The sequence below is a fragment of the Phyllobates terribilis genome, unplaced genomic scaffold (assembly GCF_046119375.1).
Source record: "Phyllobates terribilis strain yellow unplaced genomic scaffold, ASM4611937v1 Scaffold_11__3_contigs__length_659146591, whole genome shotgun sequence".
Taxonomy (NCBI): Eukaryota; Metazoa; Chordata; class Amphibia; order Anura; family Dendrobatidae; genus Phyllobates; species Phyllobates terribilis.
In genome coordinates this window covers 417,273,510-417,294,327 of record NW_027362771.1, presented here as the reverse complement: position 1 = coordinate 417,294,327, position 20,818 = coordinate 417,273,510, and the positions used below count along the sequence as shown (strand labels likewise).

Sequence of the window (20,818 nt, the reverse complement as noted above, 5' to 3'; positions counted from 1 at the left end):
ATAAACAGATTCATGCTACTGATTTCCTGTAAGTGTTTATCTCATGCCAAATCTGGGTTTACAGCAACACTGCTCAATATTACTGTGCAATATCATCCATGCTTTTGGTTCTGAATATTTGTGACGTAGAGACAGGAGAGCAGGAATCCCTCATTCTTTGGGCACTGTGGGAGACATCATATCAGCTAGTCTCTAACCACTAGCTCGAAAACAATTGAAAATTAGACCATGCAGAATAGAAAACTGGTAAAAAAATGGAGGTAACAAATTGAGATTTTCAATAGAAAATCAGTTCTGAGTATCTGACTGCAGTTTGTTTGGTAGCTAGTACATGGATTTCTGTATACTCCATTCAAATTATTGGTGCAGTTGCAGAAATTTCTTCTTAACCCCTTCTCGTCAATTTCCATTTCAGCGTTTTTTCCTCACCCCCTTCCAAGAGCCATAACTTTATTATTCTGTCCACATAGATGTATGCTTGTTTTTTGCCATGCGAGCTCTATTTTTGAATGTCAACATTTAGTTTACTACATAGTGTACTGAAAAACTAGAGAAAAATTGTGAAATTGCGAAAAAACGTAATTCTGACAGTTTTTTGGGAATTGTTTTTACGGCATACAGTACAGACCAAAAGTTTGGACACACCTTCTCATTTAAAGATTTTTCTTTATTTTCATGACTTTGAAAATTGTACATTCACACTGAAGGCATCAAAACTATGAATTAACACATGTGGAATTATATACTTAACAAAAAAGTGTGAAACAACTGAAAATATGTCTTATATTCTAGGTTCTTCAAAGTAGCCACCTTTTGCTTTGATGACTGCTTTGCACACTCTTGGCATTCTCTTGATGAGCTTCAAGAGGTAGTCACCGGAAATGGTCTTCCAACAATCTTGAAGGAGTTCCCAGAGATGCTTAGCACTTGTTGGCCCTTTTGCCTTCACTCTGCGGTCCAGCTCACCCCAAACCATCTCGATTGGGTTCAAGTCTGGTGACTGTGGAGGCCAGGTCATCTGGCGTAGCACCCCATCACTCTCCTTCTTGGTCAAATAGCCCTTACACAGCCTGGAGGTGTGTTTGGGGTCATTGTCCTGTTGAAAAATAAATGATGGTCCAACTAAACGCAAACCGGATGGAATAGCATGCCGCTGCAAGATGCTGTGGTAGCCATGCTGGTTCAGTATTCCTTCAATTTTGAATAAATCCCCAACAGTGTCACCAGCAAAGCACCCCCACACCATCACACCTCCTCCTCCATGCTTCACGGTGGGAACCAGGCATGAAGAGTCCATCCGTTCACCTTTTCTGCGTCGCACAAAGACACGGTGGTTGGAACCAAAGATCTCAAATTTGGACTCATCAGACCAAAGCATAGATTTCCACTGGTCTAATGTCCATTCCTTGTGTTCTTTAGCCCAAACAAGTCTCTTCTGCTTGTTGCCTGTCCTTAGCAGTGGTTTCCTAGCAGCTATTTTACCATGAAGGCCTGCTGCACAAAGTCTCCTCTTAACAGATGTTGTAGAGATGTGTCTGCTGCTAGAACTCTGTGTGGCATTGACCTGGTCTCTAATCTGAGCTGCTGTTAACCTGCGATTTCTGAGGCTGGTGACTCGGATAAACTTATCCTCAGAAGCAGAGGTGACTCTTGGTCTTGCTTTCCTGGGGCGGTCCTCATGTGAGCCAGTTTCTTTGTAGCGATTGATGGTTTTTGCAACTGCACTTGGGGACACTTTCAAACTTTGCCCAATTTTTCAGACTGACTGACCTTCATTTCTTAAAGTAATGATGGCCACTCGTTTTTCTTTACTTAGCTGCTTTTTTCTTGCCATAATACAAATTTTAACAGCCTATTTAGTAGGACTATCAGCTGTGTATCCACCAGAGTTCTGCACAACACAACTGATGGTCCCAACCCCATTTATAAGGCAAGAAATCCCACTTATTAAACCTGACAGGGCACACCTGTGAAGTGAAAACCATTTCCGGTGACTACCTCTTGAAGCTCATCAAGAGAATGCCAAGAGTGTGCAAAGCAGTCATCAAAGCAAAAGGTGGCTACTTTGAAGAACCTAGAATATAAGACATATTTTCAGTTGTTTGACACTTTTTTGTTAAGTATATAATTCCACATGTGTTAATTCATAGTTTTGATGCCTTCAGTGTGAATGTACAATTTTCAAAGTCATGAAAATACAGAAAAATCTTTAAATGAGAAGGTGTGTCCAAACTTTTGGTCTGTACTGTACATTATGTGGTAAAGATGACCTTGCAATATGATTCTCCTTATCAGTACAAATAGGGCGATACCAAAGTTGACAAGTTTTTTAAATTGACAGCTAATTTTTTTAAATTATTTTATTAATTAATTTATTTATATAGTAAAAATCACATTCACATTTGAAAGCCCGGCCACAGGCTGAGTTTCAAATGAGTTCTGTGACTCCAGCAGTTCCCCTGGCTCTTCTTAACAACCCATCAGCACCCCACAATTGTGTCACTGGGGTGCCAATAAGTTCATATAATGATGCGCCCCAATGTAATGTCGCTGTCAGACTTTGATAGTAGCATTTAACAGGTTAATAGTCGCGAGCGGAAGTCATCTGCACCCGCAGCTGTTAGAGGGAGATTTTTAGCCCAGCACCCATCGAAAAAATATGTCCGATATATAAGAATAATTTCTTCACAAAGGGGAATGAAATTTAAAATGTTTTTAGCGGTCCATTGTGGTCGTAAACAAAAAAAAAGTGAAACATAGATACGTATTTCCTATTTTACTTTACATTTGCAATTATATCAGAGGAAAAAAAAGAATATAAAAACTTAAAGGGGTTTTCAAAGAAAGGTAACTCTTTTGCTTCCTCCCCTGCCCAGGAGCTGTGGTATGATCAGACCGTGTTCGATGTACGGTCAGACACAGCCATTACACAGTACACAGCAGGGGCACATTTATAAGATTATCTCAGCACAGGAACATTTTATTTAAACACATCCAATTGTGGAACTTATTATTATTCCAAGATCTATTGATTAAAATTAACTTTTCTTCATGGGACAACCCCTTAAAGCGACATTTAGTGCGAAAATAAGAGGCAAAAAAAGTATTTGAGTATTCGAATGAGGAAAAATGTGCCAGGTCGGGAAGGGACGGTGGTAAATGACCTGTTCATGAACTGGTTAAACAGCAGCAATAAAATGTTTTCTGAGAAGTATTACTATCTTGGCATAATTCTCTTCTATTTGTATTTGTCAAATACTATGTTTATACTACCTGAGCCAATCCACCAGCGTAAATGAGGGTAAGATCTGGCATCCACGTGCATCCAGGAACCAGGAGACCATACACAGTGATGAGATTGGAAGGAACAGAATAGAACAGATATACTAACATCTGCAAAATAAAGACATATTCTGTGAAAAAGGTTCAGACAAATGCGAAAAGATTTGTACCTACATTTGTGGTTTTCGCCGATACCATCGTGTTGTAATAAATGAGTGAATTCATTAATTTGAAAGAGCACTTTGCTCCACAAATTGGGGCAAAGCAGTCTCCTTTTGATAAAATACCTGCAGACTAAAATATGTCTGTATGCTTTCTGTTCAAAAAAACAGCACAAGCACAATAATATAGTTGCATAGATTAAAATAAAGACACAAATCCATCAAGTTCAACTTTTCTTTTCAATTACACATTATCTATCAGAAGACAATTTATAACACACTATACCATTAGTTATGTGAAATTCATCCAGCCATTTTTACAAAAATTACCTGGAGTTTTGGGTACGTAGCGGGGTCTTTTATATACGGCTCCTGAAGCTGTGTATAGAATCGACAGAAGTCAGAAGAACAGTCTAAAGCGACCTGTGGACAAGGGTAAAATGCATATCAAACATAAAAATAATAAACTTTTGTGCCAACGTGAACACTGTTACAATCTAGTTAAAGCCACACTCCAGCGGGGTTTTTAATCAGTGCTGGAGTGGTGCTTTAAACCTAAGGTCCCTGCCCCTACTACTATACTCACCCTCCGGCGTCTTCACTCTTTTTCATTGCCGCTCTGGTTCCACAACTTCCTCTTGTGACTGCGGCTTCTGAACTGGCCAGAAGTTACATCACAAGCTCTCAATGCAAGTCTCGGAGAGTCAGAATGAGGCTCTTGTATTGAGTTGTGACCTCTGGCTCACTCCATGAAACACTGGAGCTGCCAGCAGGTCCCAAACTGCTGGAGACCAACCGGAGCGGCGGTGATAACAGATGACGACGGTGGAAGTTGAATATAAGACAGGCAGGGGACTTAGATTTGAAGCACCACACCAGCGAAAAAAAAACAAAACGCTGGAGTGGTGCTTTAACCTTGCCAGGTTCATATAATAATAGAGTATTAGTGTCTGCCTCCACTAGCCATTTAACAGGTGATCAATTCACTGACCACAAGGTCTCATCTGATGCATATACAGCTCAGCACCTGAAACTGTTTGTTAGGGTATGTGCCCACGATCCAGACGTAGCAGCACTTTGGACACAGCATATTTTTGCTGCCTCCGAAATGCTGCGTTCTATTGAACACAGGTGAATCCGCATGTATTCACTGAACCATGCGGATTTGCCGTATTAAATACTTTCTAGTGGGCAAATTTCTGTTGTGCAGACTAGCGACTCTGCAATCCGCAAGAGAAATTGACATGCTGCGGTCCTGAAAGACGCACTGCATGTCAGTGTCCGCAGGTGATCCGCAGCCTCAGATGCACGCATAGTGGACATGGGATTTGTAGAGATCCCATCCACTATGCTGTAACATCTTGACGCTGCATAAATACGCTGCGTCAAATCGGCAGGATTTCCTGATTATGGGCACATACCCTAAAAAATATCGGCTGGTGTCATGACTTTGTCATGTGACTACTGCAGTCAATTAGCAGCCGCTAATTGGCTGCACAGATCGGTGCTGACTAAATGGCAGCAGCCAGTCAGCGGCAGATGATTGACTGCAGAGGTCTTATGACACAACCATGTTAAGTCTCCAGCCGGGAGTAGCAGTGCTGACATTCCTGGAACATTGTTGGAGGGGAGTATACATAGTTTTTATGGGGTCCTGAAATGATTAAGCAGTTATTGTCCATTAGTGAACAATTCATTTAACTGACCTCACGGTGAATGGATACAGATTCAAACTTACCATTCCTCTGAAAATACAGAAGAGAGTTGCAGCAATAAGGTACATGACCAGCAGTAGGTCATATGGTCTGCTCAATATATTTTTTTGCTGAACATCTTGGACCAGCTGCAGAAGATAAAAAAGGACTTAAGTGTACATAAAGTAATGTTTTACAACAGCTACATTGATATCGGAATCAATTCACTTTCAATTGCTTTTGATGGGAGAGTGTTGCAGTCCTCTGTGATCTGTGCAGAAATCGTCGTAAATGGAGAAGGAGGAGGCGAGCTGTGACCAGCATCTATTGAGAATGGTGGAGGATCATGTATCTCTACTGTATAACAGAAGTGATATCTTTCATTAACCTGCCTTTTATGATGAGGCTGGTAAAAGGTGATTTCATACAGAATAGGACATGGCAGCCTATTATGAGGCTAAGCGGCCCGCCTGAAACCTGCAACATTTCAATAATGTTTTTAACATAGTGAAATAGAAAAAATAAGAAAAACATCAACATTTTTTAAGGGTAATCTGTCAGTAAGATCAACCCTTCTAAACCACATATATGGGCATGTAGGCCTTTGAAAGCAAATTTCATCAACTCCTTTCTAACTTTTGTTGCTGCATTCATGAGAAATTAGCATTTTCATTCATATGCAAAGGAGGTGTTAAGTGCTTTGGGCATGAAAGAGCACTGAACAAGCCTCTCCATCATGAGGTTGTTGCCTTGCCCAGAACCAACCTCTTTATCTTGATTGAGATCTCATTGTTTAACTTCTTTGATTGGAGCCTGATGCCACACAGTGATTTATCAATCAAGCTTAGGGGGCTGGTGCTGAGAGGGGAAACAACCTCAGAAGGCAGAGGCTGGAGAAGTACTCTTTCATGGCTAGAACATTTAATTCATATGCATATATATGAAAACGCCAATTCCTTGAGAATACAGCAACAGATATAAGATCTAAAGATATCAATAGATTTATATTAGAAAGACCTACATGCCCATGTATGCAGTTTGACAAATTACTTTTAAATTAGCAAATCTAATATATATAATTGTCTTATCCCGTCTGTCTGTCTGTCTGTCTGTCCAGGAAATCCCACGTCGCTGATTGGTCAGGCCGCGGCCAATCAGTGACGCAGGATTTCAGAAAAAGATGGCGGCCGTTAGCGGCTTACCCTCACACGCTCACCCTCACACGCTCACCCTCACACGCTCACCCTCAGACGCTCACGCTCTGACGCTCACGCTCTGACGCTCACGCTCGGACGCTCATGCTCTGACGCTCACGCTCGGACGCTCACGCTCTGACGCTCATGCGCTCACGCTCTGACTCTGACGCTCACGCTCTGACGCTCACACGCTCTGACGCTCACGCTTGGACGCTCACGCTCGGACGCTCTGACACTCATGCTCTGAAGCTCACGCTCGGACGCTCTGACGCTCACGCTCGGACGCATACGCTCTGACGCTCACGCTCGAGCGTGTGAGGGTGAGCGTGTGAGGGTAAGCCGCTAACGGCCGCCATCTTTTTCTGAAATCCCGCGTCACTGATTGGCCGCCGTTAGCGGCTTACCCTCACACGCTCACCCTCAGACGCTCACCCTCAGACGCTCACCCTCAGACGCTCACGCTCTGACGCTCACGCTCTGACGCTCACGCTCGGACGCTCATGCTCTGACGCTCACGCTCGGACGCTCACGCTCTGACGCTCATGCGCTCACGCTCTGACTCTGACGCTCACGCTCTGACGCTCACACGCTCTGACGCTCACGCTCGGACGCTCACGCTCGGACGCTCTGACACTCATGCTCTGAAGCTCACGCTCGGACGCTCTGACGCTCACGCTCGGACGCATACGCTCTGACGCTCACGCTCGGACGCTCACGCTCGGACGCTCACACGCTCACGCTCGGTCGCTCACGCTCTGACGCTCACGCTCGGACGCTCACGCTCACACTCGGACGCTCACGCTCGGACGCTCACGCACACGCTCAGACGCTCACGCTCTGACGCTCACACTCGGACGCTCAGGCTCAGACGCTCAGGCTCGGACGCTCACGCTCGGACGCTCATGCTCTGACGCTCACGCTCGGACGCTCACGCTCGGACGCTCACGCTCAGACGCTCACGCTCGGACGCTCACGCTCTGACGCTCACGCTCAGACGCTCACGCTCTGACGCTCACGCTCATGCTCAGGCTCTGACGCTCACGCTCTGACGCTCACGCTCGGACGCTCAGGCTCTGACGCTCACGCTCGGACGCTCACGCTCTGTCACTCACGCTCGGACGCTCACGCTCTGTCACTCACGCTCGGACGCTCACGCTCGGACGCTCATGCTCGGACGCTCATGCTCAGGCTCTGACGCTCACGCTCTGACGCTCATGCTCAGGCTCTGACGCTCACGCTCGGACGCTCACGCTCACGCTCTGACGCTCATGCTCAGGCTCTGATGCTCACGCTCTGACGCTCATGCTCAGGCTCTGATGCTCACGCTCTGACGCTCACGCTCGGACGCTCACGCTCAGACGCTCACGTTCCGACTCTCATGCTCAGGCTCTGACGCTCACGCTCGGACGCTCACGCTCTGACACTCACGATCGGACGCTCACGCTCTGACGCTCACGATCGGACGCTCACGCTCTGACGCTCACACTTGGACGCTCACGCTCTGACGCTCACGCTCGGACACTCACGCTCTGACGCTCACGCTCGGACACTCACGCTCTGACGCTCACGCTCACGCTCTGACGCTCACGCTCGGACGCTCACGCTCGGACGCTCACACGCTCACGCTCGGACGCTCACACGCTCGGTCGCTCACGCTCTGACGCTCACGCTCGGTCGCTCACGCTCTGACGCTCACGCTCGGGAGCTCACGCTCTGACGCTCACGCTCGGACGCTCACGCTCGGACGCTCACGCTCTGACGCTCACGCTCGGACGCTCACGCTCTGACGCTCACGCTCAGACGCTCACGCTCAGACGCTCTGACGCTCACGCTCGGACGCTCACGCTCAGACGCTCACGCTCTGACTCTCATGCTCAGGCTCTGACGCTCACGCTCAGACGCTCACGCTCTGACGCTCATGCTCAGGCTCTGATGCTCAAGCTCGGACGCTCACGCTCTGACGCTCACGCTCGGACGCTCACGCTCTGACGCTCACGCTATGACTCTCACGCTCGGACGCTCACGCTCAGACGCTCACGCTCAGGCTCTGATGCTCACACTCTGACGCTCACGCTCTGACGCTCACGCTCGGACGCTCATGCTCGGACGCTCACGCTATGACGCTCACGCTCAGACGCTCACGCTCAGGCTCTGACGCTCACGCTCGGACGCTCACGCTCAGACGCTCACGCTCTGACGCTCTCACGCTCGGATGCTCACGCTCTGATGCTTACGCTCACGCTTGGACGCTCACGCTCTGACGCTTACGCTCAGGCTCTGATGCTCACGCTCTGACGCTCACGCTCAGACGCTCACGCTCAGGCTCTGATGCTCACGCTCTGACGCTCACGCTCGGACGCTCATGCTCGGACGCTCAGACGCTCACGCTCAGGCTCTGACGCTCACGCTCGGACGCTCACGCTCGGACGCTCACGCTCTGACGCTCTCACGCTCGGATGCTCACGCTCTGACGCTTACGCTCACGCTCGGACGCTCACGCTCTGACGCTCACGCTCGGACGCTCACGCTCAGACGCTCACGCTCTGACTCTCATGCTCAGGCTCTGACGCTCACGCTCTGACGCTCATGCTCAGGCTCTGATGCTCAAGCTCGGACGCTCACGCTCGGACGCTCACGCTCTGACGCTCACGCTATGACTCTCACGCTCGGACGCTCACGCTCAGACGCTCACGCTCAGGCTCTGATGCTCACGCTCTGACGCTCACGCTCGGACGCTCACGCTCGGACGCTCACGCTATGACGCTCACGCTCAGACGCTCACGCTCAGGCTCTGACGCTCACGCTCGGACGCTCACGCTCAGACGCTCACGCTCTGACGCTCTCACGCTCGGATGCTCACGCTCTGACGCTTACGCTCACGCTCGGACGCTCACACTCAGACGCTCACGGTCTGACGCTCACGCTCTGACGCTCACGCTCGGACGCTCACGCTCTCACGCTCACGCTCTGACGCTCACGCTCAGACGCTCTGACGCTCACGCTCTGACGCTCACGCCCGGACGCTCACGCTCTGACGCTCACGCTCTGACGCTCACCCTCGGACGCTCACCATCACACGCTCACCCTCACCCGCTCATCCTCACACGCTCATCCTCACACGCTCACATTCTCACGCTCACATTCTCACGCTCCCACGCTCACCCTCACACGCTCCCATGCTCACCCTCACACGCTCCCACGCTCACCCTCACACGCTCCCACGCTCACCCTCACACGCTCCCACGCTCACCCTCACACTCTCACCCGCTCCCACGCTCACCCGCTCACACGCTCACCCTGTGCTAGCCGGTCATCTCTCGGCTGCTCGCAGCAGAAGTTCCCTGACCGGCGGCCTCGCTCCCCGGTCCTCCAAAATTCATTAGGGGCCCCAGGGGGGATACATTGGGTGGTTAATTTAAAGTAGTGCACAACCCATTTAAACACTGCTTCGCTGATTAGTCGCGCCCGGTCGGCCACATACATATTCTAGAATACCCGATGCGTTAGAATCGGGCCACCATCTAGTATTATATAATCTGGAATACCAATATAGCAAGATAAAAAAAATTAAAGATCTGAGTGTCCTTGCAACACTATCTTTACCCCACCTCTTTTGATCAACATGTTGTCAGGGGAACATTCATGTGAACAAAAGTTGTCCAAACAGTACATAGACCTGATATGGTTTATTTGTTATGATTACTTGTTAATTTACATTTCAGCTATAATACAAGGGCTTACAAAATAAATTGTCTTTATGGCCAATTTAAAGGGGTTGTCCAATGAAAATAAGTTATCACCTATTCACAGGTAGAAACTCATTGATTAGTGGGGGTCCAACCGCTGAGACCTGCTCTGATCAGCAAAACGGGGATATTTTATCCCCTTAAGAACGGAGTGACAATGTGCATGTTTGACCACTAAGCACTAGGCTCAGCTTTTTCTGGCAACCCAAGGGAAAATGAAAGGAGCAGCGATTGGGCATGTTGATTGATGTTCCATTCTAACAGAAATAAATGTGCCCCATCATGGGAAAAAATTCATCTAATTGGTGCCAATTCCAGAGGTTGGAGACCCATCGCTCAATGCGTGAAAACAAGTTAATTACACTTTGCTAGAAAGCTTCAATTTATACATTCGATTTAAAAGCAATTAGATTGTAAGGATAAATGTATCAACTGATCCCTAGTCTGCAGGTCAGAATCTGTCCAGATTGGCTGTAATAATTCAATTCACCAATCATTGTCCATTACATTTATACCTGTTACCTTGGTAGAAGGATTATTGATAACAGACGGTTGTCTATAGATTCTAAACCCAGCCCATAGTGGAAGACAAATATACAGAAGGTTTATGAAAAATGCAGGACAAATTCTTGTTCCATATTTACCTAGTGAAAAAAAAATACTACGCTTTAATAAATATCAGAAGACAGGAAAACCAATAATTATAAGCTATACTGCTTACTAATGGTTTGCACAAAGTGACCTGTTACAGTAGTGTTCAAAATAATAACAGTGTGTTCAATAACATGAGTTATGCACAAAATCTTTATACTAGTTTTTATTTCCATGCATTGGCAACATTGAATACTGTTTTCTAATTCAAAACATGAAGAGAAATGTATATAATGTTTAACTACTTTACAGAAAATAACAAAAAACGAACATTGGTATATTCTAAAAAATAGCAGTGTCTGCATTTGTCTTTACAAACTCACAATATGTACTCTTTTTTGAGGATTTAGCATTCCTGTGAATCACTAACCTAATATTTAGTTGTATACCCACAGTTTTTTAGAACTGCTTCACAAAATCCCTGCGACACATGCAGGGATTGCCTAACAAACAGGCAATACCTGCATGTGTCGCATCTGTCTAACAGCCGCGACACATGCAACTGCGGCGGATCAAACCTGGATACCGAGCACTCCGCAAATACTCAGCAAGCACCCAAGCGTGCTCGTTTAAAGGGTTAAAAGAGCACGCTCGCTCAACACTAACCACCATGCTTCACTGTCTCCAGAGTGTACTGTGGCTTGAATGCAGAGTTTGGGGGTCGTCTGATGAACTGTCTGCGGCCCTTGGGCCCAAAAAGAACAATTTTACTTTCATCAGTCCACAAAATGTTTCTCCATTTCTCTTTAGACCAGTTGATGTGTTCTCTGGCAAATTGTATCCGTTTCAGTGGGACTTTGCAGGGACTTCTTGCTAAGAGATTAGCTTCACACAGGCATCTTCTAACTGTCACAGTACTCACAGGTAACTTGAGACTGTCTTTGATCATCCTGGAGATGATCATTGGCTGAGCCTTTGCCATTCTGGCTCTTCTTCGATCCATTCGAATGGTAGTCTTCTCTTTTCTTTCACGTCTCTCGGGTTTTGCTTTTCATTTTAAAGCATTGGAGATCATTTTAGCTGAACAGCCTATTATTGTCTGCACTTCTTTATAAGTTTTACCCTCTCCAATCAACTTTTTAATCCAAGTACCCTGTTATTCTGAACAATATCTTGAATGAGCCATATTTCTCAGGCTTTCGAGGAGAAATGCATGTACAACATGTGCTGGCTTCACCCTTAAATAAGGGCCACCTGATTCACAACTTTAGCTTCACAGAATGATTGACATCACTAATTGAAATCCACACTGCTATTATTTTGAACACACCCCCTTTCAATTAATTATTCAAATACACAGACTCAAAAACATGCAGATCATGAATGCGGTGTCTGTTTCATGAGTTTTTTACAAGTTTATGACCACTTATAAAATGTGTTCAAAGTGCTGCCCATTGTGTTGGATTGTCAATGCAACCCTCTTCTCCCACTCTTGACACACTGATGGCAACACCACAGAAGAAATGCTAGCACAGGCTTCCAGTATCCGTTGTTTCAGATGCTGCACATCTCGTATCTTCACAGCATAGACAATTGCCTTCAGATGACACCAAAGATAAAAGTCTAAGGGGGTCAGATCGGGAGACCTTGGTGGCCATTCAGCTGGCCCACGATGACCACTCCACTTTCCAGGAATCTGTTCATGTAGGAATTCTCGGACCTGACACCCATAATTTGGTCGTGTACCATCTTGTTGGAAAAACTCAGGGAACGTGCCATTTTCAGTGCATAAAGAGGGCAACACATCATCATGTAGCAATTTCAGATCTCCACTGGCATTGAGGTTTCCATTGATGAAGAATGGCCCCACTATCTTTGTACCCCATATACCACACCATACCATCAAGATATGAGATGTGCAGCATCTGAAACAACGGATACTGGAAGCCTGTGCTAGCTTTTCTTCTGCGGTGTTGCTATCAGTGTGTCAAGAGTGGGAGAGGAGGGTTGTATTGACAATCCAACACAATGGGCAGCACTTTGAACACATTTTATAAGTGGTCATAAACTTGTAAAAAAAACTCATGAAAGAATAAAGCTATGTTAAAACCAAGCACACCTTTGTTTTTCTTATGAAATTCTCAATAAGTTTGATGTGTCACATGACCCTCTTCCCATTGAAAAAAATAAAGTTGGATCCAAAATGACTTCAAAACAATGTCAAAATGGCCGCCATGGTCACCACCCATCTGGAAAAGTTCCCCCCCTCCCATATACTAATGTGCCACAAACAGGAAGTTGATATCACCAACCATTCCCATTTAATTTAGGTGTATCCATATAAATGACCCACCCTGTAGTTTGAGTCTATTAATATATTCACCCATCGCTGCTCTCTCCGATGTCCTTTGCTGCTCTTCGGCTCTTCTGAATCACATCACTGCTGTGCAGACTCCTCCCGAGTCACACTTCGATCTGTGTGACTCGGAAGTGACTTTTACAATGTAAACCTATGGAGTATCAATCAGAGCATGGCTCCACAGACTTTCATTATAGCAGCGACTTCCGCCTCACGAATTGAGTGTAGAATGAGACAGCAGGTCTCATTTGCGGTGACGTCACTGAGAAGAGCAGAAGAACGATGCTGGACTTCGGAGAGAGTGGTGGTAGGTGAGTATATTAATACACTTACACTACACTACATTACATGCATATACACACATACTTTTAAACAATAAAATGTTAACAAGAGTGCTTCTTTAAAGCAGGCAAAGAATCATTTTCCACCAAAGAAAGTTAAAAATATTTGGCCCTGCAATGCTAAGTTACCCATGGTTCTTTTAGCTTTCCTTGCAAAATCCAAATAGCCTGCTAAATTTATTAAAATGTCCATGTCTCTCATAAATGTCACATCTTGTGCTCTCCATGCATCACAAACTGAATTTGAGGACAACAAAGTGACATCTATGAAAGTCAGGCAAGCTCAAAAATTTGTGGCGTACAGCCCTTGATCGGTTCATAATAGGTTTGACGTCTACATTTAGCATATATGTTTGGAAGGTGTCCAGATGTACATTGCTTTATTGGCCGGCCATAAAAGTGTTCTTTTTTTAGCAAATAGAGTTAAAAAGATTTGTGGGACCATGGTCCAGTGAACATGTGGGTAGTTCAACACTAGACATGAGCAGACCCATGGAAGTTCGGGTTCTGGTACCCGACCGAATTTTAGTCCAAAGTTCGGTTCTGGTACCAGAACTGTACCCGAACTTCAACCAGAACCCAAACCCCATTGTAAACAATGGGGACTCGAACTTTGGAACTGGAAAAAATCTCTCTCTCATCCTGACCTTCCCCCTGAACTCCGAACATTGAAACTGACTTCCGGGAGAAATCTGTGTTCAGAGTTCAGGTCCGGTATAAACCCTGGACTTTTAAGTTCGGGTTCGCTCATCTCTACTCATTAACTCTGTATCAGAGACTTGTGAGCCTCCTCCTAGCTACCGACATCTCTGGCTCCTCTTCTGATTAGTAAGCTTTGCCCATCGTCATCATTACAGTCTAACTCACTCATGATGTCAATTTGTGTCTACTAATGACTCTGAGAAGATGTGCCAAGGATCCCTGCAAGTAGAAGGAGGTTGCCACTGAACCAGAGCTTTGTGAACCTTTGTGCTAAACTCTAGCAATATGTATGTTAGGTTTACTTCTGGATACCTTCTTAGATTGTATTAAAAAGCATAGTTGCATATAGCAGAAAAAAAGAATACCATACAGAATATACATTGAAAAGCTGAAGCTGGAAATGTGTGCATACACGCAAACGAACTCTGCATCCCAGAAACAGCGCTAAAAAACAGTGTGCTATGGTTGGAAATATCATAAATTTGTTGAGCCTGGGGAAAGTTGAGCTGTGTAAAGCTTTCCACCCACATTAGGTAAAAAAAATACTAACACCTCAATTTAATGTGAATAGGGGTCTTGCAGCACTTCAACAACAGCAAATATTGAGGAAAAAGAGGGATTGGACATCTGAGATTTTAACACTTCAAATCCATTGTTTATGCACAAGATAAATTGTTCCAGAAATATCTGACATCGACTTATTCCACACTAAGGCCATGTTCACATGTTCAGTATTTGGTCAGTATTTTCCATCATTATTTAGAAGCCAAAACCAGGAGTGGGCCAAAAATACAGAAGTAGTGACGTGTTTCTATTATACTTTTCCTCTGATTGTTCCTCTCCTGGTTTTGGCTACAAATACTGAGGTAAAAAACTCACCAAATACTGAACATGTGCATGTGGTCTTAAGCTATCAACTGTATTGCCAGCTTAGTGCTAAGGGTAGGTGCACACAATATATTTTCAGTTCTTTTTTTTTAATTTTTGTCATTATCTGAGCACTTTTTCAAAATTTTTGACCATTGGAAGTTTTTATAGCTTTTTCCAGCATATTTCAGTGTCTTTGGTACTAGCATTTTGTGGAAGTTTTCTGAATTCCAGTCAACAATTAAGAAACCGATAGCAGTTTTTGAAGAAAAAATGCTGATAAAATGCTCAAAAGATGCTGGGACATCTTCTGGCCGTCAATTGAGCCAATCCCATTGACTTCTAATGGAAAGTGTAAAGCATTTTTAGAGGGAAAATGCCCGAAGAATGGTCAGGTCACTTCTTTTAACCACTTGGTGTCTTTCCAAACCTCAAGTGTTTAAAAGACGCTCAAAAGCCTGAACATCTGAACAGCCAAGTTGTTTTAACGTAGACATAAATATGTTCATTCTTTTAAGTGTATGTCAGCTCTTTTCAGGTGGGTTTCAGAACGGACCCACTCCAAACTCATCTGAAAATAACATTGTGTGAATATACCCTAACTGTCCTACCTTTCTAGAACCTGGTTTTGTTAGATAGAGGAAGAAAGATAAGATATAAGGATTATGAGTATTACTTACCAACAATACTTCCAGGAATAAATACAATCATAGTCATTATAATGGATCCTACCCAGTAAAGGCCAATGATTCTGTAGTTCTGACTGTTGGACATAAGAAGGTTGTAAGAGACACATTGTTCCTTTGAAAAACATATATTGTAAAATTCCTGTAATCTGACACCAATGTTACTTTATAATAAAATGAATATATAGAAGATATTTTGGATCAGATTTTTATGGGGTGGAAGATGATGTATCATTGCACCACTGAAGACTCATAAGGTTGGCACTATGTTATTGTATTTACAGCAATTCTTAAATTCCACAAAACATTTCACTCCAAGTGTGGAAAGACCACTGTTTTCTATTTAGTCTACATAAAATACACCGACAAGTCACAGTCAGCAGCACTCTATGCATTCTTATCCAAGGCTTCTGTACAGTTTAGATAAATAATGTTTCCTATAATATTGTAATCAGTGTATAATAAAAAGATCAGGAGCTGTCTAATGTATTTTGTGTTACAATAATACATACTACATTTCAATTTTATTGGTGTCAGCGAATGGAGACATTTTACTTTTATAATGGTGGAATCAGGGTTATGGAGTCAGTCGTGGAATCTGAGTCAGAGCTAGTTTTCTGTGGAGTTGGAGTCAGTATAAATGTATCAACTCCGACTCCATCTTTCAAAAATATTATCGACTATTAATTCTGGTAAATTAATTTATTAACTTTCATAGGAATTTAGAAGAACCAATAATCAGGGAACAAGCGTTGATAGAACCACTCATTCCCAACTAATAACCCATGTAGACAGACCAGGAATCACCTGGTGAACATGCAGGATGCTCATGTAGGGTGCGATGATTTTTAAGCGTGGTTAAAAATCATTGTTATTGGTATTGTTAGTGCAACCTGTTAGAAGCAGTGATCCTACAAGTCCCTATCGACCCTTAGACGAGCTTTGCAATATGACTTAAGGTAAAAGCCAAATCAGAATCTCAGTTTGCAGACACTGTGTTTCAGGGTATTGCCCCTCATCGGTGCAAAGTATGAGATCTGATTTGGCTATTATCCTAAGTCATATTGCAAGGCTCGTTAAAGGGTCGATAGTGGCTTGTAGAATTGCTACTTCCAACAGGTGGCACTATAGAGTTTTAGTCCTCTTCCTCTCTGAAGAGGCAATTTGCATATTTAATTTCCCCAGAGGAGCATGCAAGGCGAATAAGTCTCCTTACATTGGCATGCCAGGGCTGGCATATGTCACTCTACACAAGGAGAAACGTTACCCCTTAGATCTCACTCAGGAGTTGAAAATCTGTCCCCAGGTTCATTATGACAAAATTAAGCCAAATGATTATTGTCAAAGTCACTTACTCCCATGCAATTGCTGCCACCATCAGTAGATACATCAAGTAGTGAGCAGTGCCATCCCAGTAACAAATCATATGAGCATGTGCTGTGTTCAGGTAGGGCTCAGTCTATAGGAATAAAAAGCAGACAAGGTAATTGGGTATTTATATTTAACACATGCCCTAATAAGATGGAAAGTTACAGCCTCAGATAATGCTTATGCTTCAGGTGCCAGCTCAGCAGTAAAATGTCTATGAAAATCATAGCTGTGAGCTTAGCTACCAGGATACCAGGCATAGCAGTAGCCATGGGGCCAAACAACTAAGGTGACTTATTTCCACACAGACAGAATGTGTAGATAGTGATTACCATGGAAGGGAGTGTGGGAAACTGAATGAAATCCCATTCTAAGTTCGAAAAAGACGGCGCATGGCTATGTATCTTCTGAGTCCATCTCTGTTTCCCTGTAGCATTACTGTTTCCGTTATTACTGTGCTGTGCCATCATGTGTAAATTATTCCTACAAGTGATATCATTATGCTGTGAACTACTAGGTATATAGTGACTTTTTTATGCATGGTCTCTATGCTATGAGATCACTCTACATAATATTGTGGTGCTATAACTTCAAAGTGCACATTATCTTAATATTGTGACATTAGTATGTGCATTATTCATGTTATGTGACATTACTGGGCGCATTATGTCTCTATAGTGACTTCACTGTGTGCAATGCAATATACTTGTGTATTAAAGAAGCACTCCACCCATCACAGTTTTTATCCTCTTAATTGCCTCTTTATTGCAATCATATTATATAGCACTGTGTGCTTATAATTGCCCAGTTTGCCTTTCTATATAGAAACAGGAAGTCTCTTGTCCCTGCATTTATTATTCCCCTCTTGAACTCCTGACCCAGCTGCTCCGCTCCTCCCCCTGCCAGGGACTTTTGCAGTGACTTATGACTCATACAGAGAAAATTGACCTCCCGTATCTACATAGAGCTTAGAAGGATTCAGCTAGTCAGTTTTTAATAATGTGATGTCATATACCTAATGGAAAAGAGAAGAACTAGCAGGGTAGAAAGGCAAAATGAGCAATTGTAAGTGCACAGTACTATATAATATGATGACTGCAATATGTTAAGAGGATACAAATTTGAATGAGAGTAATTCTTTAAGGATACCAAAATTATTTTAATCCTTTCATGTTCTAAACATATTACCCAAAGTGCTCATTGAGGAGTAGCACACTATTTCATGTTTTTCTATGGCACCTAATTATTACATTCATGATCATGTTATGTTAATTTATTTCCTCAGCTGCTACAACATAACAATATATCTATAAGACCAGATTTAACACACATGATTTGCCTATTTAATCTAACTAATCCAGTATCCTGACATTTATTCATTGAAGGAAATCTGTCACCGGATTTACCAACTTGAGAGCAGCATAAAATAGTGACAGAGACTCCAATTCTAATGCTTGGTTAGTTGGTTACTTATTGGACTCCTTGCTGCAGTGTTCATAAAAAGTGTCTGCTGCAACTCTGCTAGTACTCTCACTGAAGAGCTTTACCTATCCCTGCCTGTGCCACTGACAACTTTCTGCCTAGCTGTGCATAGACAGAAAGCTGCTAATCACTGGTGGGGGGAGGGAGGTGGATCAGACAGAGTTCGCTCTAAAGGGGCATTTACATTGCAAGATAATCCTGAACGAGTGTTGTTAAAAATGCTTCTTTCATGATTATCTTGTCATGTAAACAGGCTGCTGATCACCCAATGAACGACCAGAACTATAGCAGCTCATGCACCTTGAGATATCTAGTACACTGTAGGCATAGGCGGATTATAATGAGGGCAATCCGGGCGACCGCCCGGGGCCCCGAGCCTGCAGAGGGCCCGCGGCTCCGGGCGGGGTGTCTAATGCCGGATTGCCCTCATTATATGTGCGGGCCGCCGCGGCACATACCGGTAGCAGTGGCGGGAGGGGGGGCCCGGAGCGCTCCCCCAGCAGCGGCCGCCGCTACTTCTTCATCGGCCGGGCCAGCACTGCAGCAGTTAACTTCCCTGTGCTGGCCCGGCCGCGTCACTGCTAGGAGACACGGCCCTGTGCGCGGCCATGTCTCCTAGCTCTGACGTCATGCAGTGCGCCTCGGCCTGCACTGCTGAAACGGAGAAGAGAGAGAGAGCAGGCAGGAGGAATGGAGCCGGTGAGTGTGTATGTGTGTGTGTGCAGGTGTGTGTGTGTGGGCAGGTGTGTGTGTGGGCAGGTGTGTGTGTGGGCAGGTGTGTGTGTGTGTGTGTGGGCAGGTGTGTGTGTGTGCAGGTGTGTGTGTGTGTGTGTGGGCAGGTGTGTGTGTGGGCAGGTGTGTGTGTGGGCAGGTGTGTGTGTGTGGGCAGGTGTGTGTGTGTGCAGGTGTTTGTGTGTGTGTGGGCAGGTGTGTGTGTGGGGGGGCAGGTGTGTGTGTGGGGGGGCAGGTGTGTGTGTGTGTGTGTGGGCAGGTGTGTGTGTGTGGGCAGGTGTGTGGGGGGGGGGCAGGTGTGTGTGTGTGTGTGTGGGCAGGTGTGAGTGGGCAGGTGTGTGTGTGGGGGAGCAGGTGTGTGTGTGGGCAGGTGTGTGGGGGGGGCAGGTGTGTGGGCAGGTGTGTGTGTGTGGGCAGGTGTGTGTGTGGGCAGGTGTGTGTGTGTGGGCAGGTGTGTGTGTGTGTGCGCAGGAGTGTGTGTGTGGGCAGGTGTGTGTAGGGGGGGCAGGTGTGTGTGTGTGTGTGGGCAGGTGTGTGTGTGTGGGCAGGTGTGTGTGTGTGTGGGGGCAGGTGTGTGTGTGTGTGTGTGGGCAGGTGTGATTGGGCAGGTGTGTGTGTGGGGGGGCAGGTGTGTGTGTGTGTGTGTGTGGGCAGGTGTGTGTGTGTGGAGGCAGGTGTGTGTGTGTGTGTGTGGGCAGGTGTGTGTGGGCAGGTGTGTGTGTGTGGGCAGGTGTGTGTGTGTGTGGGGGGGCAGGTGTGTGTGGGTAGGTGTGTGTGTGTGGGCAGGTTTGTGTGTGTGTGTGGGCAGGTGTGTGGGCAGGTGTGTGTGTGTGGGGGCAGGTGTGTGTGTGTGGGTAGGTGTGTGTGTGGGCAGGTGTGTGTGTGTGTGTGGGCAGGTGTGTGTGTGTGGGGGCAGGTGTGTGTGTGGGCAGGTGTGTGTGTGTGCGTGTGGGAGCAGGTGTGTGTGTGGGGGCAGGTGTGTGTGTGTGGGGGCAGGTGTGTGGGCAGGTGTGTGTGTGTGGGCAGGTGTGTGTGTGTGCAGGTGTGTGTGTGTGGGCAGGTGTGTGTGTGTGTGCGCAGGAGTGTGTGTGTGGGCAGGTGTGTGTGTGTGGGCAGGTGTGTGTGTGTGCGCAGGAGTGTGTGTGTGGGCAGGTGTGTGTGGGGGGGGCAGGTGTGTGTGTGTGGGCAGGTGTGTGTGTGTGGGCAGGTGTGTGTGTGGGGGCAGGTGTGTGTGTGTGTGTGGGCAGGTGTGATTGGGCAGGTGTGTGTGTGTGGGGGCAGGTGTGTGTATGTGTGTGTGTGGGCAGGTGTGTGTGTGGGGGGGCAGGTGTGTGTGTGTGTGTGGGCAGGTGTGTGTGTGTGTGGGCAGGTGTGTGTGTGTGGGCAGGTGTGTGTGTGTGTGGGGGCAGGTGTGTGTGTGTGGGTAGGTGTGTGTGTGTGGGCAGGGGCAGGTGTGTGTGTGTGGGTAGGTGTGTGTGTGTGGGCAGGTGTGTGTGGGGGGGGCAGGTGTGTGTGTGTGTGTGGGCAGGTGTGTGTGTGTGTGTGGGCGGGCAGGTGTGTGTGGGGGGGCAGGTGTGTGTGTGTGGGGGGCAGGTGTGTGTGTGTGGGGGG

At 46.0% G+C, this 20,818-nt stretch overlaps 1 protein-coding gene across 4 annotated transcripts in view; it reads right to left on the bottom strand.

The window, feature by feature from the left end:
* Window positions 1–20,818, bottom strand: part of TM6SF1 (transmembrane 6 superfamily member 1) — a 138,397-nt gene that overhangs the window by 13,173 nt on the left and 104,406 nt on the right. For all 4 annotated transcript variants that reach the window (XR_012251294.1, XM_073653117.1, XM_073653116.1 and 1 more), the window contains exons 4-9: window positions 16,981–17,084; window positions 15,620–15,702; window positions 10,602–10,723; window positions 5,182–5,286; window positions 3,774–3,866; window positions 3,274–3,393 (exon numbers count right to left, since the gene is read on the bottom strand). Coding sequence is in view for 3 of the 4 variants with exons in the window: in XM_073653117.1 (XP_073509218.1) it covers window positions 3,274–3,393; window positions 3,774–3,866; window positions 5,182–5,286; window positions 10,602–10,723; window positions 15,620–15,702; window positions 16,981–17,084 (627 nt within the window). In the remaining variant the exon portion in view is untranslated. The remainder of the gene's footprint in view (window positions 1–3,273; window positions 3,394–3,773; window positions 3,867–5,181; window positions 5,287–10,601; window positions 10,724–15,619; window positions 15,703–16,980; window positions 17,085–20,818) is intronic.